Raw genomic sequence first — 25,055 nt, forward strand, 5'->3', positions numbered from 1 at the left:
AGTTAAGAATGAGGAAACCGTGAGAATTAGCAAATATTCCTTTTTGAATCGTACGCGTCACATTGCCAGAAAGCACGAGGATGTGCAACGCAAACATGGTAGTGTAGCAAAAGGTGAGCTAGTAGGCTACACTAAAATTCGATAATAAATTAATAGATAAGTAGATAGTAAGGTATCCTGTTGTTTTGAAATCATGTCAGTGCAGCTGCCAGCTAGATGCAGCCTGCGGGGTTGCAAACGTTAACTACGAATGTTAGGTTGCGTCCTTGAATCCCGGCAAACACATACACAAAAATCCCTGCATCAAAAAAAAACTAATAAACATCTATGATCTTGCAGATCAGTGTGTCCTAATTTGCAGGTGCAGCATTCAGCTTTTAAATCCACACCTTAACGATAAGTGAAACGTAAAAAACTGACTCTAGATTAGTAGTTGCGGATAACATCTTCTGACATCACTTGCTGCATTCATGCACAGAGAAAAAAAGCTAGAAATAACTGTCCAATAGAAAAAAGAAAAAAAATCTTAAATGCATCATGTGATTGTTTGATGCATATAAAGTTCAGATTCACTTTATGCTGCTTTAAAAATATCAAGGAAAAACAAACGGGGTACATGGTATATATAATATAATAATTAATATATAATTAACCACAGTCATTTAGATTCATACATATAAAATTGTAGGGGAATCAAGCAACAATACTGAAAAAGAGAAAAACATTCACTGCTCATTTCTTGATAACTTGATATGCCCTTAACAGGTGAACACAAAATAAGGATGAGAAATTGCTCATTTTAATTTACTGACCTAAAGTCTGATAGCATTAAATCAGTAGCCTATTAATGTATCAAATCTACAGTATAATCATTCCATGGAGACAACTGAAGAACAATTATGAATTTCACTTTAACATGTAATATTGTTTCTGGTACCAGTCCATGTTTTCATTATTGCCATAAACGATTCGAAAAAACATTAATGTTGAAAAGATTGTGTTATTCTGGGTCGTGTCACTCAGATCCAGTTTAAACCGAAAAGCCAAAATTTGCATGTATGCGAGTTTGCGTGCCAACACACATATGTTTTTATCACTTGTAGAGGCATGATTGATGACTTACTGAGTAAATAAAGGTAATTTAGAACTGACATTTTTTTAAAGGAATTAACTGAAGATGTTCAATGGCATTTGTGCTAACAGAGAAATATTTGACTGATTACAAATGATAAGTAAGATCTGGTAGACCTGATTATCTAACAGTAGTTGTAAACCATTACAAAATAAAAAGCAAGATGTTATATACTAAAACACAACCATACAAATCACATAATTTCATAAGTGTATGTTAATAAGCATTTGCTCATTTGAATAACTATATTTCACCCACAGGGGCACCTCAACCCATGTGGGCAAAGGGGCAGTTGCTCGGGCATGTGTGTGTGCCTGGAAACAAGTATACTACAGAGAAATTTCATGTCGAAGCGCTATTTGAGCAAACTTTTTTTTAATGGTGAACATGAGCGGCACTTGATCGGAGTGTCTGCTTAGGCCGTGAGTCGAGCGCATGTACATGGAGCGTGTTACACCGCTCAACTCACATGCTCTAGTTACATTGAGACACTTACAATGGAACTAATTGGGGCCAATTTTTAGTGGGATTAACGGCAGTATATAATTTTATAAAAGCGATTCCAATAATTGTTCTGTTAAAAAATTTGTATTATTTAATCTGTAAAGATGTTTAAATAATACTTTTTACTTTACTTTTAATAATTCTTTACACAGAAAATGTTAGTAAGCAATTATCACACCAAAATCCTGTTAACACACATATTGCTTACATCTTTAAAGTTTAGAGATTGGCCCCATTACTTCCATTGTAAGCACTTCACTATAATCCAGATTGCCCTTTTTAAAGAAAAGGAGTTGAAAATATAGCTGCAAGCAGCGATGACAGGCGCAAGCACAACTGGTCTATTTCCACCAGGTGGCTTTCGGAAAACAATGCAAGGTGGACATATGCATTTTGGCATTTTACATTATTCTAAACAATTTTGAAGCAATTTGAGTAAATATAAGAGCACTACTTTAACTTTACCTTGAAAAAAGAAGAATCCTTAGAAAAACAATAGGGCATCCGCACTTTCAGTGCTTGGGCCCCGATTATTTTTTGGATTGAGCTTAATTTGTATTGAACCAGGAATATTCCTTAACAAATAAATTATTATTAAGAACCCATGATAGCTTTTCTTATTAATTGAATGTTGAAAATGAAGAATGTCAAAATATAGGACTTGAAAATATATGGAGTAATTATCTTAATAAATCTTACTTGACATTTCAAGATTCGTAATAAGAGAATATTTTCTATGCTCCTCTTATTTAAAAGTTCCATGCTCATGCAAATCCATTTTAAGCAGCAGGCAAATGTCTTGTGCATGTAGGGCATTTCGCTACCTCTACACAAAAAGAAAAACAAAGATGTGTAGATTATCTGACTATAACAACTATACTTAAGCAATAAACAGTTTTTAGCACCATAGCAGCAATACATATTACTAAGTGGAAACATCTAGAATTGCATGTATCTGGTCCCGTTGTTTAGCGTTTCAAAGGTAAGCCTTTGAAATGTATTCTCTTGCTCTCTATTTTTGTCAGTAAGCATCACAGATGAAATATGACAACTTCTTTTTAGTGTGCACAGCAGTGATGGAGGGTATGAACTGTCCAAAAAAAGGGACACAAATGAGATATTGAAGCAAAAATCACCTGATGAAGTAGGAATGTGTAGTTGAAGCTGAAAGCCCTACCTGATACATAATTCCAATCTCCAGATTGGCCTGGTGAACTGCCAGGCCTCCAAACATACTATAATTTACTGCTTCCTGCAGGCATACAGAGTGGAGGAGGAGAATAGAGAACTCGGGAGTGTACCAGAGGAATACAGGACCAGAAGCAGTTTGGGGAAAGAGACACAAGAAATCCAAGTGTATAGGCTAATGTATGATCTACATAAAGGGTGTGCTAAATGACCTTGGGTACCAAAATGAATTTGCTTCGTTCCAAAAATGAAATAGGTTTATCACAGTTTGTTAGCATAGATTAAGAGGTTTAGTCAGAGGTTAACAGAGTAAAGTTTACAACAAAAAAAAGTGAATGCATTTTTTTGGTTGACCATTTGTAAAAGAATTAATAAAAAAAAAGTCTGCATAATACAGATATGACAGCACTGTAACAGTATCAGAGAGGTTTCTGGACTTACCCTGTGCAGAGGTTGCTGGCTCAGGTATGGGAACAGCAGGAAGTGGTCTCTGAGAACGAGACTGGCAGGACAGCACTGACATTTTCACAGGTCCAACATACTGCACGTACGTCCCTGGAAAGTCTCCTCTCTGTTTGGTTCGCTCATTAAAACCCAAGATCCAGTCAATGCACTCTGGGTGCTGCTCATCTCCCTCTTTGACGCCCAGTGACAGTAGAGACGCTTTGTCGACAGTCAGAACATCACCAGGTTCAAGGTCAATATCGTCCTCCCAGTCCTTACGGTAGGCATACAGAGAACTGTACTGGAAACCATCGGCAGCCATTTTCAGAGAATGAAATAAAAATCACCAAAGAGAGAAGAGCACAGGACTGAGGATGAAACTTTGGGAGGGTGAACGTTAGGATGTTTTGCTCAATGCTAAGGACTAATGACAGGAGCTTATAAGCATGTCCAACAGAGTGGGCCTGTGCAGTGGGAAGGAACGTTGCAGCTTAGACCTGTCCAGTGTTGGCAGAACAGGGCACTTTTCTCAACTTGAACCCACGGTTCAACCAAATGATGGAACAGAGGGAATGAGTCCGCAACATACTCATTCAGGCACAGACAAAAATGTCTTGAGTTTAAATAAGATCAAGATTTATTTTGCCAAATTAACTGGTGTCGTCTGGTAGCAGGTTGCTCAACATTCCCTCTCAGGATGTGATCCTCCCGGTATAACGTGATTACTGAAGGGGGAAAAAGACAGTAATATTTTAGAGCAAAAAACTCGCAAAAATCGTACCACCCCGCACAACCACAAAAGCTACAACCCAACCTAGTGTCCCAAATTATGACACATATCACACATACATCATACAATGGGCACAGCAAGTCATTATATAAAAGCAGATATCACCAAATGAAACTATGATCACCATTATTTTAAAACAAACAAATCCAATAAACAAGCTACTGTGCTTACCTTAAAAAATCTGAAAGCTAGAAATGCGAGTTTCCTATATACCGCAGTAACTAACAAAACTTTCAAACAAAAAACTCACAATATTTTATCTGCTAAAGACCTTCTTTGTTGAAAGCGAGAGTTTGTAGAAATAGGATGGCCAAATGAGTGCAGGTCACAAGTTGCCAAATCTTGGAACATGAAATCCATAGATTCCAAGAGTCCATGTGCCAGAGGAAGCACCTAGTTGATTTTGACATACTTGAAATGGATGCAATATGTACCATCTTATATTACAGAACAGCAAAACATATAATTTTTCTATGTGCACACGCACCATAAAAGCAGAGGCTTAAGCTAAATCACCAAATACGTGCCATTTTTGAGAGGTTTGCCGAACCTGTGGAAAGATTATGATAAAAAACAACTCGAAAGAGTTTGACAACAGTGAGGCAGGCATAACTGGGCAAAACTCACCTCACTTATTAACTATCAAGGTGCACTAGGGTCTCAGTCTGACATCCTCTGTGTGAAGAAGAGAGGTGCTAGCACAGACACGTGGCATTGACGTACCCAACCACAGCCCGCAATCCTCACACCACCAAAACACCCCCTCCAAAACTAACACGTCATCCCCCTTTCCGCCTTTTCATTATTATAACTAAAAGTACGTCAATGTAACAGAACCACTGTTTAATGATGTAGATCATTCAGAAAAAAGAGAAGTTCCAGGAGCCTGAGTGCTAAAATTAAAACTTCGGATGAGAAAAATCTTCATCATTACATTCAGGCACATGGCTTAATCTGTAGAACAGCGGCTGACAAATTTAAACGCTCTCTATGCATCCTTTCCTCTCCTTCATTCAGTTTGAGCAGAGCAGTTTGCTAAACACAGTGACCAAGGCCAAGCCCACAAAATAATTAATGAATTTAGCCAGGAAACTCACTGCTGCTTCAGAAGGGAAAAGGTAATCCTGGATTCCTATTGGGCAGCATATGGCCATGTGCTCAAGAATCACCAGAGAAGCTGGGGCAAATCAAGGAAACATGATAAAATATTAGAAAATGTATCTAGGCAGTCATCAAAACCCAAACCAATAATCTAAACTATTTTCATTAAATTATTAACTTTTTCTACTACATTTTTGCATAGGAGGAAATTATAGGGACATTATGTATGGTTTTCATTATTTGAATGAGAGACAAGACAGAAGAATACACATCAATGCACTGGAATGACAAGCAAGATGCATACAAACATAAATAAAACTTAACTAACCAGGACTACATAAAACATTACACGATCATTTCTGAAAGCATCTTTAAAAAGCAAGGAAGAGCAGAGGACTTGATTTCAGAGTTCAACTGAGGAAACAGGATAAGGATTCTCTGTTGTGCTGTGCATTCTGCCTGAGGCTACCAAGGAAGGAGCTTAATATATCCAGGTAGGGCTGGGCGATATGGCAAAAAATATTATCACGATATTCTTTTTCATATCATTCGATAACAATATTTATCACGAAATTGAATCACATTTGCAAATTGTTTTGAATTTCCAAAAAAAGAAGAGAAAACAAAATCCTAAAAAGTCGAAATGGTCTTTAAAAAACTGCATTGGGGCCAATCCCTCAGACACAAATGCAGTGATGTCTAAGGGATTTTCTATGAAAATATTACAATATTTTATAGTTTATCAATTGAGTGCATTTAGATATGAATGTTATAAGACGATCTGTTCATTTTTGAATGACAGTATATATATATATATATATATATATATATATATTTTTTTTACATTAAAATTATTTTCATATTTCTTAACATACAGATATCCAAGTATGGGGGCATAGAGGCCCTTGTGACTGAGGAATGATACTGTATGGGGGTTCAGGGGTATCTCCAGAGAGAAACTTTTGAAAACGTAAAAGTCTGAAAGGACCAGTTTTCTATTTTCATTGAAGTGAGAAAGACTAGGCTACAAACTAGTAATTGTTTTGTCTTTCATCCTTGTCAGAGATGATGAAATCTGAATAATTTCACAAAATTAGAACTGAAATCTATTTGTTTATTATTTAAAGGCTTGGAGCATGCTGATTAATAAAACTACATTTAGAAAGAAAAAACTTTATGGTCCAAAGGCTATCTGGAAACACGCACCTCATGTACGCACATGTGGGGAAAAGAGGATGCGGGTGCGGCCCGGGACAGGGCATCAGTCAAGCGTGTTTCAGTGTTAGAGAAAAATATTCAAGAATACAGCGCAGAAAGATCAGACATGATGTAACCGGCACTGTTGTTTTGTCGCGATGCTCACTAGAGACGATGAGAGGCCGTAACCGTCGTCATGATGTCTTGCAGTCAAGATGGAATCAATCTGTGGTCCAAAACCGGAACGCGGTGACCTGCGTAGTGGGGCAATAGCAACTTCATACATTTTGAGGCTGCGTTTCCACAGAAGCGGAACAAAGCCTCTCCTAGCGCTAGTGAACCGCTTGCCCCGCACTACTGTCAATTTTACAATACACCTTGCGAGCTTCCATAGGAAGGAATTGAAAGCACTCGCTCACATTCGCTCAGCACGCGCCAGTGGAAACATACGATAAGAAAGCCAAACTGCTACTGTTTTTAGCAACAGGCATGCATGTCTAGATGGCTAAATATCGAAAATTAGTCAAAAGCTTATCGTCGATATCGTGGAGTATTTATATCGCGATAAATATTGATATCATTGTATTGCCCAGCAATATATCCAGGGGAAAAGTCTAGATGAAAAATTAGGAGAGTATTTTGCAATTTGTGTGTCAAGAAGGAATACGATGAGCCTGCCTGAGTACAGAAAGCGTATGAAAGTATTTTTTCTATCATTTCATTGGGCGAAGTAGCTTGACTAATGGCAAAATCACTGTAACGAACACCTGGACTAGAGCGGCATTACAGTGATTTTACCACAGGGATTAAATATCAGCCCTTACCTGTGGAAAATCACTGTAACGAACACCTGGACTAGAGTGGCATTACAGCGATTTTACCACAGGGATTAAATATCAGCCCTTACCTGTGGAAAATCACTTTAATGAACACCTGGACTAGAGCGGCATTACAGTGATTTTACCACAGGGATTAAATATCAGCCCTTACCTGTGGAAAATCACTGTAACGAACACCTGGACTAGAGTGGCATTACAGCGATTTTACCACAGGGATTAAATATCAGCCCTTACCTGTGGAAAATCACTTTAATGAACACCTGGACTAGAGTGGCATTACAGCGATTTTACCACAGGGTTTAAATATCAGCCCTTACCTGTGGAAAATCACTGTAACGAACACCTGGACAAGAGTGGCATTACAGTGATTTTACCACACGGTTTAAATATCAGCCCTTACCTGTGGAAAATCACTGTAACGAACACCTGGACAAGAGTGGCATTACAGTGATTTTACCACAGGGTTTAAATATCAGCCCTTACCTGTGGAAAATCACTGTAACGAACACCTGGACAAGAGTGGCATTACAGTGATTTTACCACAGGGTTTAAATATCAGCCCTTACCTGTGGAAAATCACTGTAACGAACACCTGGACAAGAGTGGCATTACAGTGATTTTACCACAGGGTTTAAATAACAGCCCTTACCCACTGTAACATAAAGCCTCTCCTGGCTTATTGCTTTTATAAAACTGTAGCAACAGCAAAAGGACGAAAGACCAATTTTACATAAGCACTTTAATGTAATATTAATACAAATCTGAATAAATAATTCGTCCGCCAAGTAATATAGTTGTATTTCCTTCCTATACTGTGGTCGCATTAATACAGAATGTGCGATGTCAGATGTTTATTGTCGTTTTAAAACAGCTTTGAACGCAGCTCATCCAATCAGAATTCAAGGTCGGAACTATCTGTTGTTGTTTTTTGTTTTTTACTTTTTTCTTAAACGAATACATTGAATTACTTACAATTCTTACTGTCTAGGAGTGGCGTAGGCTACTGTAGGCTATATTTTAAAACTTTTGTAAGTGATATTGACTTTAGATAAAACTCAGAAGCTGAATTATGTGGAATAGGGGCCGCGAAAATAAACAGTAGCCGATTAACGCACACTTGAATTCAGAAACATTTGAATTTAATTTAAAAAGTTCGCTCAATTTAACACGGAGCACAAAAGCTGTGCAGGGCTCAAGTGACTATTGTCACGCGTGGAGCTCCGAGTATCTGCTGCGAACACGTTCGTTCATCATGCAAACCTGACGCATATCAATTTGCACATTTATGCCGCCCAGTAAATCCGGAGAGACGGATTTTACTAAGAAATAAGACATTGACTTATGGTTAGAAGCAATCAAGTCCACGTATTCTGTGTTAGGACGGCACACGGCGTGTCTGTTCCACCATTTTCGTACATTTGGTGACTGCTAGTTAGCCATTCAGTTTAGTTGTTACAGTAACGTTATGTGCAAAACCTGGGAAAACTTACCCGTGGCAAATCGTCGCAAAGGCTTTGACGGTTTTCTTTCGAGCTTTCAAATGAAACGTGCACTCTTAACAGTCGACTGGCCTTACTTTTTTAACTTCCAGCTAGAACACCCTCTATAGAGTATAGTATTGCTTTCTTTTTCCTTTTCATTCCGCACGAATTTTTTCAACTTGCTGAACAGCCATTTTCCTGCACAGGCAGCACTGAGCGGGCAGGACTGCGTGAGAACTTGTGAATGCGAGGCGGAAAACAGCGGAATGAGCCGAAAACATCCGAAAGAGTAAATCTCGGCTAACACAGGATGAATCGTTCACTTCTTATTGCGCCATACCGCTGTGGTATACGCCATCAAATAAAACCGTCTATCAAAAATGTAGACCTACCAGAAATAAAACTAACTTTCTTAAATATATGTTATTTTTGACATGTTCATTCTCAGTACATTACCTGGGACACTTTTGTGGAATGAATCAGTTTCAAACTATTGTTTTAATAGGCAGCTCAGTTTCTACAAAAAGTACCACTGATATGATCTGTAAACTTTTCAGGAAATTACCTCGATGTGCCTGTGTTATCTAGCTGCCGGTCATCCAGCACTGCTTGAAAGTGAACTAAAGAATACTGGAAATAATTTTCCTTTTCTAACATCCCCTGTTAAGAGCCCACATTATGGTCTCTCAATGAGGAATTACAGGTTGCAGGCAGTAGACATAACACGTTCAGTGTCCAGGATTTTATATTTGGGGTGGCAAAGGGGGGGCAAGAGCTGAATGAGGGGTGGCAACTAGGCTTCCCATGATATATGTAAAAAAATAAAAGTGTTATACTGGTTATGAGGGACATGTGCTTATTTTAATTAATTTCTGATGTTCTGAGAGGGCTAACAGTAAATTCTGAACTATCAGCCATTTCAACTGAAAGATGAAGGCTGTAATACTAACGTTGGATAAGAAATCTTTAAAGTACAATCGTTTTCAATCTGTTTCTAACATTGTGTGTAGGAGTATGTTTTTGAGTGTGTGTGTGTGTGTGTGTGTGAGAGAGAGAGAGTGAGAGAGTGTGTATGAGTGTATGTGTGATAATGTGTGTGCATGAAAATGTGTGTGTAAGCATATTAATGGGGTAATCATGGAAAAATGCCCTTGCTTTAGTGGAGATTACTGGTAGAAACAAACACTTTTAATTAAAATAAATTGATTCCTTAATTTGTACTCAAAGTGCATTTATTTATTCATATTGATCAAAAAGATAAGGAATCCAGAATATTTTGATTACCAAACAATAAAACTTGTATTAAATTAAATTATGCATATTCTGCAAAATGCAGTATACTACTGTAACTGATTACAACAGTTACTGATAACTGATTTACAACAGCCACTAGGCGGACCAAAGTTCTTTACAGAACAACCAGATAGCCTAAATAATGCGAAAATAATACCTGCATAACATCAAATAAAAGCAGCAAAGCTAAGAGCAACCAGAGTAGCAAAACAGTATCAGACTCAAATATGAAATAGTCAAACATGTAAGGCAGCAGCCATTAACTCATTATCTGTAAAAAAAAATCTGAATATGACACAGAGAAGTAGAAATACTACTGTAAATGATTATGTTAACCAGTTAAACTAGTCAGACTGACTCAGACAAATAGTCAAACATGAGAACCCAAAAAATCAGAAGAGCTGAATTCGCCGGTTACCATGCTGTGCACAAAAACGTTTAAGGAAAACATCCATGTCTATAGCCTTTGACCGCTCAGACTCAATACTAAGTATTGACAAATTGCTCAATCTACCATCTGACATAGTGGAGCGCAAGTGTGTGTAACTTTTGTAGATTAACGAGCAAGATAGACACATGATTGACTTTACCTGTTTCTGTGCATTAAAAAGAGAAGTCTAAACGGCTTCAGCCTGGTGGTCGCGGGCCTGCCACATGTTGTAGTTTTGGTGAAATGATTAAAGAATGGGGGAGGGGTGAACTTAAGATATGCCAGTGACATCACTATATGACGAACACTGTCCCAATAAATATTATTTAGTTTGCACAGACATTTTATTGCTTTGCCATTTTAATATTTGCTTAGGCTATATTTGCTTTTGATACATTTACATTTTAATAGCAATTAGTAATTAATCCCAAACCAAGTAAGATCATCTTGGAGATAATTAAAACATATATTCAACATTTAACATATGTTTATGTAAAATTAAATAAAAAGCTTTTAATATATTAATTTAAAAACATTTATATAGTTAACACATATAATTTCTCCACATGCTCTTTTTGTCAAGTTTTGGCTCCTGAAATCACTGTGATTTGAATGACAATTTCAATACCATTACACCTGTCAGAATATGCGATTCAAATGAAAAATTTGCTTTCGTATTCGTGGAGATTCTCACAACTATAGGCTACTCGGAGTCCACTCTGGACAAGACGAGCACATTCTTCCTCCGAGAGCGAGTCCAGCGCACTCCAGTTAGGCTACTGCAGCAGCGCTCGCTGCGCTCCGTCACCCGTGGATTTACCGATCTGCCGTTTACACTAGCCTGCTGCAGGGGCAGAAATGCACTTTATCTACATAATAAAGACATCAGACTTAAAACTAAAACTATTGTGAATTATAGATTATATTTGATAAGTACTTTTCGTGACCCAATCGATTGAAGTAGCCTAAGATGGGGGGAAGTTAAGCCGATGCCCCTCCGTATCCGAGCTGTCATCTGGGGTGGTAAATGGGGTGGCAAAGCTATTTTTTAGGGTGGCAGCTGCCACCCCGTGCCACCCTTGTTGCCACGCCACTGAACACGTTAATGTTCCACACAAAGCTAAGCTACAATAGCGCTGTAGTATGAAAAACATGCAGTTCCAATAGGAAAATAACTGAAACCACAGAAAATAGGATTATTAGCTATTTTATACATTTAATCACTTAAATCCAATCTCTACAAGCTCAGTTGAGGTTAAGTGATAAAGTCGAGAGGCTTGGATCAATTCTGAGAGCCTTAAATCAGGCTGTGTGGGGAAAAAAACTAAAGAAAACTTGATGCATTTAGATTTTAAGACAACACAGATATAGAACTTTTAAAAACAGCAATACGTTACCGTACAAAAATAATAATAAAAAAAGATAATATGTGAATTCAAGGAAATAGTGGCACACTACTCTGTAATACAGAAGAAGAGACAAGTCAGGCTAGGAGTGCAAGTTAAAATTGACAAAATTGACAAAATTCTGAACTTCGTCTTCTGTATTTTTAGATTTGATGAATGAATCAGGAAACAGCAGATGATTACACAGAAAGCTCATGGTACACATAATCAAGTAATTCCTGCAACTTTTGTATAACCAAACAAGAAATTGTCAACATCGCAGAAGGTTATTGAGCAGAGTATAATTATAAGTAAAAAAAAAAACACAGTCATGCAGCTGTTGTGAAAATTGATTTTCTCTTGAATTCACTAAACACTGATAGACATAAAACCACCATTTGTGAAAATGTGTTCAAGGTTACACAGTTAAAATTAATTCAGTTGTACAATGCGGTAACAAAAAATACAATGGCAAAACATTATAAATAAAAATATATTACCAAATTAGTATTAGTAAGCCATTTTGTTCTAAGTAATGAGAACTTTCTGTTTAGGTACATTTAATACACTTAAATGCCGACCTTGGCCAATTGGCTTCATACAAACATTATTTGGGTATTGAGGGACATGACCAACTGAATGCAAGATTAATTTCTTGTTCATTCAATATGACCAAATGGCAATGATAAATTGCCAAAAAAAAGAGAATGGAAAAAAGGTAACTGAACCTCAGCAGGACAATGTATGTGCAAATTCTTACAAAGCATTTTTATTGTAAGACGATTCTATTCCCATCTCATATAAATGCATGACTTTCAATGTAATAAATAAACTTTTTTCAAAAATCTACTAGTTCTTTGTGCTAACTTATAAAACAATTTAAATGTCCACAAGGACATTGTCTAGAAAAAAAAACAGGTGAATGACTTTTGCTTTTAAGTGATGCTAGACAAAGACTTCTACCCCTGCCTTTTCTCTGATTTTGTTTAAGGTTATCATGGAAGCAACCGTACATCCAAGTCTCACAGTTTTCTGGACTTAACGAAGGCTAACACTCATCCTCTCGTTCCCTCTGCTCCTTAAGCTTGGATCCAAGCTCATCTGTCTTGCTATTTGGAGTTTCATAACTCCCCGCTGCCTGTGTTGCCATGACCCATGCTGCTCTGAACCGAGGATGAGATGTGACACCTTTGTTATCAATGTTATCAATGTCATCAAAGTTGACCTCCTGAACTGCTTCCTGCTTTTTAAACGAATCTCGTCTCTCAGAGAAGTTCAGCTTCTTCATAACCACCACCTCCTCTGGTCTCTCAGAGTCCCTCACTTGCTGACCAGCCAGATGCAACCCTTGTCTAGCATGGTCACCGACACAAACAAAGCCTGAGGCAATGTCAATTGTTTGTGACTCGAGCACTTCGGCTTCACCCTGGGGAACCTCCACAGTGAGCCTTCGAGTGGAAAAGGCCTTTTTGTCACCATGCTGGGCACCGGAGAGTCTCTCAGATGACTGGATCCTGTACAGCAATGGCGAGTGGGGTGATTCTGCACTTTGGGGACACACCGTCTGTCGAACAATGGTTGGTGGGGACATCATCTTATTATGAAATGAGTGGAGGCTTTTAGGCATCCCAGAGAGGGAAGATGGAGAACACTGTGGAGACAGAGGTTGTGAAGATGGATTGCAGGCAAGGGGAGAAGGGGGAATACTGTTGGTAGACTTGCATCGGCCTGCTTTATTATAGCGAAGGCCAATCTTAGATCCCAAAACGTGGAGAGAATTTGGTCGACTTTGAGGGATTGGTGAATTTGGAGAGCTTGAGCATGGTGAGGAACTCTGTGGTGAGTTAGAATCTGTGGATAGAGTAGAAGAAATGACAATCACGTCCTATTATAAAACATTTTATTATAAAAGATTGATAAAGCTCTACTTTATTTTAGACAAGGGTTCCCAGACCTTTTGACTAATTAATTTTCATGACTCTTCCAGTCGTTTGTGATTACTAGGATAATAAAAAAAAAAAAAAAATATAATATATATATATATATATATATATATATATATATATATTCTTATTTTATGGATATTTATATATATATTTGTAGGCTCTGAAATATTTAAAAACGTAATATTACTAGAAAAAAAAAAATTACAAATTTAACTAGAGAAATTTCCATGCAAAATTTATTTTCAGTAGAGATTTCCATGCATTTTTTGCATGTTCAACTTTTTATGAATTTCCATTTGTTTTTCAGATCTGAAAATCAGTTTTAAATAAATAGTTCACTCAAAAAGGACATTTAATTAATTCTTGAATTAATTCATTCTTGAATCCAAATTCGTATTACTTGCTTTCTTACATGGAACACAAAAGGTGATTTTTGGTCTTCAAAGGGTTTATTTGCCATAATAAATGAGAAAAGTGAATGTCCAGTTTGAAAAAAAACACCCAAAATATTTAAAATATACCATAAAACCACAGTAAATGTAATCAATAGTGTTCTGAAATGATATGATCACATTGACTCCATTTTCACCTGGCATTAATATGCATTTTTGGTGATCTGATCACGTCACTAAATACAGGTCCAAACAGGGTCTAAAAACGCATATGACCACATTGCATTTGAGGTGTAAAGGCCATCCTGTATGAGTTCCGGCAGCAGTGAGGTGCATCCCTCGCCTGTCAATCAACTGCTGTGCTAAAACTTTGTTTAAACCTTGATGGTTTTGAGCGGTTTAAAAGGAAATAACTGTCTGATCAGAAAAATGTAAAAAGCATATATATACAGTACAAAAGCATGAGAAGTTCATGGATCTTCAGTGTGTCTAAAATCACCATACACGGACAATTATGAGAAGCACGAACATCTGCAGCTCAGGTTAATACAGGTAATCAACTAAATTATGGATAAGTGTGCTTGAAATAAATTTCAGAGGCATCTGGGAGAAATAGCACACCGCTTTCATTGTCTTTTCTAACTCTGTTGCACATTAATGTCATGAAATAACATACTGACATAGTGATTGATGTATGTCATCATGAAACAGAGAACATCGCCTCAAAATCCTATCACAAGAGTCCAAAAGGAGACGTGACCATGTGTCAACAACGTGTTGACCTTACCACATGTGATCGGATCACCCAAGACACATCTTAATACCAGGTGTAAACAGGGTCTTGGTGGTTTGGTCATGAAACGCGAACCAATTGGGTTTAATATTATCAAAATACAAGCCACCATAGTTGATTTAAGAGCTTTGTTATTGATTTGATGGTGAATAAAGACACATTTCATTCTGTTCATTGCAGTGATTTTATCGCTTCAGAAGACTTGGAATATAGTGCATGAGTGGTATCAATTACTTTTACTGTGGTGTTATTGTGTTTTTGTCAGTTTTTGAGCATTAAAGACCAGAGTCGCTTTTCATTTACATTATGGCAAAATAAACCGTGAGAAGAATTGAAAATTCACCTTTTTTGTTTCATGGAAGAAAGTCATATGAGTTTGGAGCAACATTAGGGTGAGTAAACAATTATAGATTTTTATTTCTGAATGATCTCTTTAAAACTATTTCCAGGGTTTTCATGTCCACAGGTACCTTTTTTGACACATAATGGCTGAGTAGATTAATATGTTTGAGGCATACTGTCCATAAATTCAAACAAAAAATAACTACAATTTGGTCCTGCATTGCTCCTCAAATAAACTCACTTTGAATAAAAAGTAACCGATTATAAACTGCATCACTTAAAGATTGTATCTAAAAATAGGACAGAAGACTAAGGCATACCACATGACACATCTGGAGCTGGGCTTCTACATGGTGTATTGGGTCCAGGAGACAGGCTTGGTGTTGGGGAATCTGACAGGCTGTCGTTAGGGGAGTGCTGGAAACCTGCAAAGAAACTGCGACTACTCTGTATCCCTGGATTATGCTTGGGCAGCTTCTTTAAAAGGTTATGTCGTTTGCTAGGAAAGTAATAACACAAAGGTTAGGATTGGGTTAGATTTTGGCTCTCAGTGGGTGGTAGAGAAGAAGCTAGGTCAAGAAGATACTACAAAACAGCCTTCCAACCTGTCTTGACCCTCTTTCCTTGTGCTTTTTTTGCTGCGTCGTGCCATCTTTCCCTTATAGCTGGTCTTTCTTGCAGGCCCAGTTTTAATGGAAGTATTCTCAAGTGGAGTTGTCTGCAGGGTCACTTTACTCCCACTCTACAAAGAAAAGAAAGATCAAGCATGTAGCCCTATCCTTCTAAGACTGGTGTTTGAATTCCAGATTCAATTGAGAATCTCACTTTCAGCAAAAGCTCCACAACATCAGTGTGCACCAGACCCTGAATAGACTCTCCATTCACATGAGTTATGAGGTCACCAGCCCTCAGTCCGGCCTCGTGAGCAGGGCTGCCATCTTCAACGCTCTAGATAAATGATAACACATCAACTCATGTATAAATCAGTCAAACCAACAAATCACTAAATATGGTTAACTAAGCAATAAGCCATGACAGGCCACACATTAGAGTAACCACAGAGTTTACCAGAGAGTAGGGGGAATCAGGCACTCAGACCAAGACACCAAAGTTCAATGAAAGGTTACATTTATTATTTATAAGCAATTCTTCTGCAAAGTAATCTAGTTTATTACCCTAATGGTAGGCTGTTTGTGGTTCCCAAGCAATGTAACATCTCAGGACTAGTTCACCCAAAAATAAAAATGATCTCGTTTATTCACCCTCAAGCCACCCCAGATGTGTATGACTTTATTCTACTGCAGAACACAAATTAAGATTTTTGGAAGAATATTTCAGCTCTGTTGGTTCTCACAATGCAAGTGAATGGTGGCCAGAAATCTGAAGGTCCAAATATCACATAAAGGTATCAGAGAAGAAATTCCTACAACTCCAGTGGTTTAATAAATGTCTTTTGTAGCAATCCAATCGGTTTTAGCTGAGAATAATCTAAAATATAACTCCTTTTTCACTGTAAATCTTTCCATTGCAGTCTCCACGCATGATCATGATATTAAGCTTGATTATGCTTCCTAGTGCTTGACTCATGCACAGAGCGCTATATGGCACGATAGGAAGTGTAATCGAGCTTGAAATCATGATCGCCAAGGAGACTGCTGTCAAGATTTATAATGAAAAAGGAGTTCGATTTTGGTCTGCTCTCACCCAAAACCGATTGGATTGCTTCACAAGACATTGATTAATCGAGTCGTATGGATTACTTTTATGATACCTTTGTGATATTTGGACCTTCAGAGTTCTGGCCACCATTCTCTTAGACCTATAGAGCTGAAATACTCTTCTAAAAATCTTTGTTTGTGTTCAGCAGAAGAAAGTCATAGACATCTAGGATGGCTAGGATAATTTTTGGGTAAACTATCTCTACAATATATAATGTACAGCTCATCCAGTGAAAACTCTCCATTTCAAAAACATGCAGTGAGGTGGACTTTAAGTGTATGCTTTAAATTGTCCATTCACTGTGACTGTGATTCACATTACATCCATAATACTCACCCAGACCATGTGGTGCACCGTGTACACATCTGTGTCCCCCATGTAGACCCGAATGGCACGGATCGCAAAGCCATACTTCCTCCCAGAGCTGTGGATGACCACAGGAGGACGAAGGCTGCTGACACTGAGAGAGAGGTCTCGATTTGGGGAAGAGTCCCGAGATGAAGGGTTGGATGAGAGGGAGTGTGAGGACATGGGGTTTGTTTGGACCCCACCAGGGATGTCATCTGTATAAAAATAGAGGAAATAATGACCTTACAGTATCTACAGCACCAATCTACTGATGTTTTTTGAATTATGGGAATATCTGACACCAAAGTTTTTTTTTAGTAATTTTATCCTCTTCAATAAGCTCTCTCATCCTCACAACTGTTCATTGTTCTCTTGAAACCCCATGCTTCCCTTATAGTTTTAAATCACATGAAGTTCAGGTGATATCAATGTGATGGTATCACATGATGCTACTACATAATGTGCATGAATACATCTTAGCAGAGCTCACAGTACCAGCTGTGACGATGAGGGACATGCCAGATACAGATGCAGATTTTGAGACTTTGCATGTAAAATCTGATCTTGATTTCTCGGTGGTCTCCAGCTGGAGCCCAAGTTGACGTGGGCCCTTGTGGTCCCTGCCACTAGCAGGTCTTGTTCCAGTGGAGTTGCTGCGCAGACGAATTCGCTGAAGACTGGAGACAAGTCCTTCTATAATGTTTTTTTTTTTTTTTTAAAACATGCGAAAGCGCAGACGTTTGTGGACTGGTCAATTCACTTGCTGCCTTTACATTTCACCAATTACTAGATTTAAACCTGTAAAAAAATACTTACCTTCATCCTCAGGAAAGGCAAAACGTGGCATTGCCTCAAGGCTCTGAGTGCTGTTCAGAATGACAGGACTAGAGCCACTCTCAGGATGGGATGAACTGGATAATGCTCTTGGCCTCTGACTTGGGCTGAGTGTGAAGATATAAGAACAAACTTCAACTTAAATAAGCAAACAAACAGAATTTCATTTAAAAGATCTTAAATCAAGTTAAAATGATTAATGTTTTACTATACCCTTTAGACACATTCATTCTTATTGCTTGTAAAAACATTTCAACAACGCTTTTAACAGCAGTATGGTATATTGTCATCACATGACTTTATCATGCTGCATATAAGTCCAGTGATTTCCAGGAATCAACTTAGAAATTATAATGGTTATATTGCATTTTTAGTTAAATTTTTCTGCCTTAAATTAATATTCTGGGTTTAATACAAGTTAAGCTCAGTTGACAGCATTTGTGGAATAATATTGATTACTACCCAAAATTATTTAGACTCCAAGTTACAGGGCCCATTTTTGAGAGGGTTTAAAAGGAAGAAATTTGAAGCTTATAATTTTTTAAAATCAATCACTTACAGGAATTCTTCAGTTAAAACAGGACTATTTGAGCTTTTATGATTATTTTAGGGTTTAAAGAGTTACAACATCATGGAATAAATGCACACAGAAAAGGTTAGTAGGTGATTCTATAACACTAAAATCCAGTTAAAATGCATACTGTTTACATCAAACACTGAGTATTTTTATTAAGATTAAGATTCAACTTTATTTTCATTGTGCAGAGTACAGGTAAAGAGCCAATGAAATGCAGTTGTTTTCCCAATTAAGCTGGGGTCAGAGCACAGTGTCAGCCACGAAACAGCGCCCCTGGAGCAGATAGGGTCAAGGGCCTTGCTCAAGGGCCTTGCTGGCGGTGCTGGGGCTTGAATCCCCGACCTTTCGGTCAGTAACCCAGAGCCTTAACCGCTCTAGTTTCAATTAGAAATGTATACATTTTAAATACAAAAAATACAATAATAATCATAATACACATGAGGTAATAAGAAATAATTATTCATTAATTCTGGTCTTATTTCAACACATACCTGATAAATACATTATCTTTCCCCTTTAATTTAACTATTTACTGAGGAACAGAAGAATGTTATGCATGAACTTTTATTTTGAACTCTTTGTAAATTTCCTGGGTATCCGCCTCTTTCTACCAGACTCCTTATTCTGTTACACCCAATACTTTAATTTAGACCCCATCAAACCTTCTATTGGGGTTGACACTGTGTATTTTAATGTTTACAGACTGGCCCCATTCACCTCCATTGTAAGTGCCTCATTGTAACCTTGATTTTTGCCTTGACGAGTCGAAATAAATTGTGATAATCAACATTGTGCCACAAATGCTGTTGATTGAGCTTAACTCATACTGAATCCAGTATATTAATTTAACTTCTGTCAATCTGATCAAATAATAAGTCAAAAACACATAAACATGTATTCATGTTGTTATCACACTGGAAATTAAAGGTCAGGCACATTTTCTTGTGGGATACAGTATTCCATGCAGTGTGGTCTGCTGGCAATTGTAGAAGGTAATCTGGGTACATTATCCATACAGAAAATTTGCTCAATATGCATGCACAGTATACATGTACTTTTAGTAGTTGAAGATGGTGCCGAGTGTGGCTGCTGCGTTACAAGCTCTGACCCAATGTTGCAGTCTTTTGTTTGTTTTGTCTACAATTCATATGTCTTGGATGATGTCTGCCTTATTGTCTATGATAGACAAATACTTTTGGAAATTGGTTCTGCAATAGCACACCAAAATCCAGACTTAAATTACCCTCAATGCCCTTTGTCTGGGCAGCCCGGCCACGGAAACTAGGGCTGTCAAAATTGCTCAAAAATGACATTCGAATATTCCCTCTAAAAAAAACACATATATTCGAACTATTCGAATATCTGGTTGCGCATTTGGTCAATGACGCGCATTACGTCAATAACAGGACAAATTAATACAAAGAGACATAACTATTTGTATAGGTAGTTTATTTAAGTTTAAACATATTTGACAACGTATTACCTACACAAAAACAAGTAAATCAACTAATGGCCAAGACCTCACTCTCGCTCGCATGGCACGAGGCACTCTTTCTCTCTCTCTCGCCCTCACGCTCTCTGCATAACGGTTTAAAAGAACAACAACAATAAACAAATGTTGAGTGCTGATCAAGAGTTTTGTGCAAGCAATATAAGGTCGCGACTCTTGTCCCAAATATAGCAGGCTTCATTCAGTGATTAAAACAAATTATTAACATTAATTGAAGTTTTACAGTATATAGAACCGACATTGAGCGCTCGAGCGAGCTGTGCTGTGGTAAACATGGAACTTTTCCTTGACATGAAACGGTAAATAATCAAACCAGTGGAAGCCTGCAGTGCATGAAACTGCTGTATCTAACCTACCTTATTCATGCAACATCTATTCAGTCAGTACAGTAGCCTTACATTTTAGTCATGTTTCTGTTTAACGTTAAATAAAATGAGGCACACAATTCGAGAAATGTGACAACAAAGACCCCTCAGGCAGCACGCCCACTCGCAAAGCAGACAGCCGCACATCTGCTACCGCGGGCTGCGTTTTTTCCACATTCGAATATTAATTTTCACCTTCGAATTTCTGTTTTTTAAAACTATTCGAATATATATTCGAATTTAGAATATTCGTTGACAGCCCTAACGGAAACGTAGCTGGAAAAGGGGAAGGAGAGCCGACGTTCTAGTCAGACTAAGATGTTGTGCAAATGGATACACACTACCCAGCATTCTACTGGCAATTGTTCAGTCTCTGGACAACAAGCTCTGCGAGCTGAGAGCTCTCTATCCAATGAGAGACAAGGGACTGCTGCATTATCTGCCTTACAGAAACATGGATGTCTGCGGAGATTCCAGACTCAAACCCGTGGCGTTCTCCATGCACCAAGCAGACAGAGCAAAAGACCTCTCAGCTAAAAGCAGAGGAGGTAGTGTTTGTTTTATGATCAACAAATCCTGGTGTGATCAGAGGAACATACATTCTATCAAGTCTTTCTGCTCTCCTGATCTGGAATTTCTCATGCTTCTGTGTCGACCATTCTGGTTACCGAGGGAATTCCCAGCTGTGTACATCCCGCCACAAGCCGACACAGACACAGTTTCAACACACGAGTGGACCGGGTTTTGGACCATTGCTATTCTCCCTTCCGGAATGACTACAGATCCCTCCCCCACCCTATATTTGGCAAATCGGACCACTCTTCCATTTTGCTTCTGACCTCCGCTTTTATTTCCAGGAATGCGGAGGTGTATAAACAAGCCAGTTATGCCATCTGCAAAACTATCAGAGCAGCCAAACGCCAGTACAGGAACAAGATTGGAGGACAGTTCAACACCACCGACGGGTGCATATCCATAAGGACGCGGGTCAAGACGGCATACCGGGCCGCGTCATCAGAGCGTGCGCAAACCAAGTGACTGGTGTTTTTATGGACATTTTCAACCTTTACCTCTCCTTGTCTGTGGTCCCCACATGCTTTAAAATGTCCACCATTGTGACTGTACCAAAGCGATCCAAAATCACTTGCTTAAATGACTGGTATCCTGTTGCTCTGACCCCCATCATCAGCAAATGCTTTGAGGGACTAATCAGAGATCACATCTGCTCTGTGCTGCCTGCCTCAATGGACTCACTGCAGTTTGCATACCGCAGCAACTGCCCCACTGATGATGCCATTGCACTTACACTACTACAGCTCAGCATTCAACACCATAGTGCCCTCAACACTGGAGCCCCGCAGGTCTATGTTCTCAGCCCACTCCTGTAATCCCTATACACACATGACTGTGTGGCAACACATAGCTCCAATGCCATCATTAAGTTTGCTGATGATACAACAGTGGTAGGTCTGATCACTGACAATGATGAAATAGCCTACAGAGGAGAAGCACACTCTGACTCGCTGGTGTCGGGAGCACAACCTCTACCTCAACGTCAGTAAAACCAAGGAGCTTGTAGTGGACTTCAGGAGAAAAGACAGAGAACACAGCCCTATCACAATTAATGGAGCACCAGTGGAGAGAGTCAGCAGCTCAAGTTCCTCAGTGTCCACGTTACTGAGGAACTCACATGGTCTGTCCACACTGAGGCTGTTGTGAAGAAGGCTCACCAGCACCTCTTCTTCCTGAGACGGCTGAGGAAATTTGGAATGAACCACCACATCCTCACACGGTTCTACACCAGCACTGTAGAGAGCATCCTGACTTGATGCATCACAGCCTGGTACGGCAACAGCACCGCCCTCAACCGCAAAGCCCTGCAAAGGGTGGTGAGAACTGCCAGACACATCATCAGAGGTGAGCTTCCCTCCCTCCAGGACATCTATACCAGGCTTTGTGTGAAAAAAGCTCAGAGGATCATCAGAGACTCCAGCCACCCGAGCCATGGGCTGCTCTCACTGCTACCATCAGGCATGCAGTATAGCAACACCAGCCGACTTCATGACAGGTTCTTCCCCCAAGCAATTAGACTTTTAAACTCTTGTTGGATCTCGATACAGATATCAGCACTGCATTTTGTTAGCCTCAGACTGGACTCACATTTTATACTTCTTTTAATAACACACTGGCAGCTGACTATCAACTGACAGCTGAATGGCAACACAACACTTCATATTTATTTCCACTGATTACATGGGGGGTAGAGTTTATTTTTATTGTATACAGTGTTCAAATTTTGTGTATACTGTATATAATTATATTATTTAATCAGATGTTTATTGTAATTGTCACACTGCTATGTTGTTTGAAACCGCACCCAAGACTTTCACCCACTGTTGCACTTGTGTATATGGTTGAGTGACAATAAAGGAATTTGACTGATTTGATATACACTGCAGAAATAGTCATTCTGAACATAGTCCCTTTTGCTCACCTGCCCCTCTGCACATCCTGCTTCCTGTCACTACTTGGCAGTTGTCTGGGTGCTTCTCCTGGAGAGAGCATTGAATGACCATCCCATCGGTCATCCTTCTCTTCACTACAGCTCCGCTCTGATGAGGACAGGCTCAAGATGGAGGAAGAAGCCAGCTGCTCCGAGCTACTGTACACCTGATTCACATAACAACAACAAGTCCTAACTTGACCTCTGCTTGATAACAAAATGGAAAATGCTGATTAAATGCTGATTAATCATTTTAGCCAACTGACAAGATAATGTCATGCACATTCAGCTATTTCACCTTGCTGAAGCGATGCGAGCAGGATGAGAACTTGATCTCCTGATAAGATTCATCGTCGTTTGTCTCATCGTCCTCCTCAGAGTGTTGGTAGCGGTCGGAACGTGCTGAACAGCGTATGAATAGACAGTTCAAATACCTCTACAGGATATTGATTCAGAAAAAAGGCATGACAAGGAACAAGGGAGCCACCTACTGTCAAAGTAGCTTGTATCTTCTTCAGTTTCAAGCTGTGGGATAAACTCTGCTTTCTGCCTCAGAAGTCCACTCCAGTCCAGACCATGGAAAAAGATGTGATGTTTGACTTCAGCCGCTCCACCTTTATGTTACATCACACATGATTTAATCGTGTGACTAAATTAAAGATGATATGAATAAAAAGATCTATAAAATTTGTAATAAGCAATAAAATATTTTTCCCAAATAAATGCTTGTTGATGAGCATGGTAAAGTATATGTAAGCTTTATGTTGGGGTCCTAATTACCCTGTCAGGATTTATTTTGCAACTGTATATTGTCCCTTATTTCCAGATTTTTATCATGTTAATCAACAGGTATTTATTAGGGCTAAACAGTCTATAAAAATGCCTACCAGTTCCCAAGCGCCCCAAGGGGCTTTGTCTCAACAATTTTGTGATGAGATCTTGAGAATCAGCAGGCAATGCATCATCACCCTCTGGCCACTCTATCTCATCTATGGAGTAAGAGGGACACAAACAAGCACAATATATACACAAGATAAGTAACTCTGTTAGAACCACAAAACGTGTTGTTAAAAAAAAAAAAAACACTTTGGTGCGATTCTTACCACTGACCACCTGTCCAAAGAGCTCTTCTGGTGTGTCTCCAAAGAAAGGGACACAGCCCACTAAGAACTCGTACAGGACAATGCCCATGGCCCACCAGTCCACAGGTTTCCCATAACTTTGCCTCAGGATCACCTCTGGAGCAATGTATTCTGGAGTGCCACAGACCTTTTATATATATATATATATATATATATAAAAAAAAAGACAATGACAATGTCAAATGTAATTTCACTCATTTTCATATCATTCCAACCACATATTTTCTTTGCGTTTCATGATGGACAGAATTTTCGAGCAGCTATTTCTCAAAAGGGGATGGTAGGTGTCAACCTTTAAAAGAACAAAAAAAGCACCATAACATTATCATAAAAGTAGTTCATAGGACTTATGCACTATAATATTCCAAATCTTCTAAAGCAATATGATAACTTTGTGTGAGAAATAGACAAAAAATGTAACATAGCTTATGAAAACAAGCTGCATCATATTTGATGTAAATGATGCCAAACATCATTGGTCCTTCCATGTCATGTGACCAACTGCCACGATTAAATAAATTTGACTGCAATTAAGATTTGAAAGCAATGGAAGAGGGGAAGATTTTCAGTGAATAACAACTTAAATTTTGGTCTGTTCCTCTTAAATGCTTTTATTGAATGGTTTCAGAAGACTTGGAATATAGCACATGAGTCATTTTGTGCATTTTGCACTTAAATGGTGCTTTTTTTGCTGTATGGCAAAGAACTGGTCAGACATTGTGCCAAACATCTCCTTTGTGTTTCATGGAAGACATTAAATAAAAGAGGTTGGAACGACACGAGGGTGAAAATTCATTTAA

General features: G+C 38.6%; 2 protein-coding genes across 7 annotated transcripts in view; both read right to left on the reverse strand.

Annotated features, from left to right (window-relative positions):
- Window positions 1-11,074, reverse strand: part of LOC127644981 (phosphatidylinositol 3-kinase regulatory subunit beta-like) — a 42,656-nt gene extending 31,582 nt beyond the window's left edge. The window contains exons 1-3 of one of the 4 annotated variants that reach the window (XM_052128454.1): window positions 8,686-8,891; window positions 5,156-5,235; window positions 3,266-3,993 (exon numbers count right to left, since the gene is read on the reverse strand). In XM_052128454.1, coding sequence (XP_051984414.1) covers window positions 3,266-3,590 — 325 coding nt within the window. In that variant the 5' untranslated portion in view covers window positions 3,591-3,993; window positions 5,156-5,235; window positions 8,686-8,891. Of the gene's footprint in view, window positions 1-2,813; window positions 2,834-3,265; window positions 3,994-5,155; window positions 5,236-8,685; window positions 8,892-10,559 lie in introns of those variants that run through there. The other 3 variants (XM_052128455.1, XM_052128453.1, XM_052128456.1) reach the window with 3 other exon arrangements.
- Window positions 11,075-11,250: 176 nt separating this feature from the next.
- LOC127645038 (microtubule-associated serine/threonine-protein kinase 3-like) overlaps window positions 11,251-25,055 on the reverse strand; it is a 48,620-nt gene continuing 34,815 nt past the window's right edge. For 2 of the 3 annotated variants that reach the window (XM_052128548.1, XM_052128547.1), the window contains 12 exons: window positions 24,217-24,382; window positions 24,001-24,102; window positions 23,605-23,727; window positions 23,412-23,515; window positions 23,105-23,280; window positions 18,141-18,265; window positions 17,820-18,017; window positions 17,313-17,539; window positions 16,083-16,205; window positions 15,863-15,999; window positions 15,578-15,756; window positions 11,251-13,635 (listed from right to left, as the gene is read on the reverse strand). In XM_052128548.1, coding sequence (XP_051984508.1) covers window positions 12,833-13,635; window positions 15,578-15,756; window positions 15,863-15,999; window positions 16,083-16,205; window positions 17,313-17,539; window positions 17,820-18,017; window positions 18,141-18,265; window positions 23,105-23,280; window positions 23,412-23,515; window positions 23,605-23,727; window positions 24,001-24,102; window positions 24,217-24,382 — 2,463 coding nt within the window. In that variant the 3' untranslated portion in view covers window positions 11,251-12,832. The remainder of the gene's footprint in view (window positions 13,636-15,577; window positions 15,757-15,862; window positions 16,000-16,082; window positions 16,206-17,312; window positions 17,540-17,819; window positions 18,018-18,140; window positions 18,266-23,104; window positions 23,281-23,411; window positions 23,516-23,604; window positions 23,728-24,000; window positions 24,103-24,216; window positions 24,383-25,055) is intronic. The other variant, XM_052128549.1, reaches the window with a different exon arrangement.

Source organism: Xyrauchen texanus, chromosome 6, assembly GCF_025860055.1.
Source record: "Xyrauchen texanus isolate HMW12.3.18 chromosome 6, RBS_HiC_50CHRs, whole genome shotgun sequence".
NCBI classification, from domain to species: Eukaryota; Metazoa; Chordata; class Actinopteri; order Cypriniformes; family Catostomidae; genus Xyrauchen; species Xyrauchen texanus.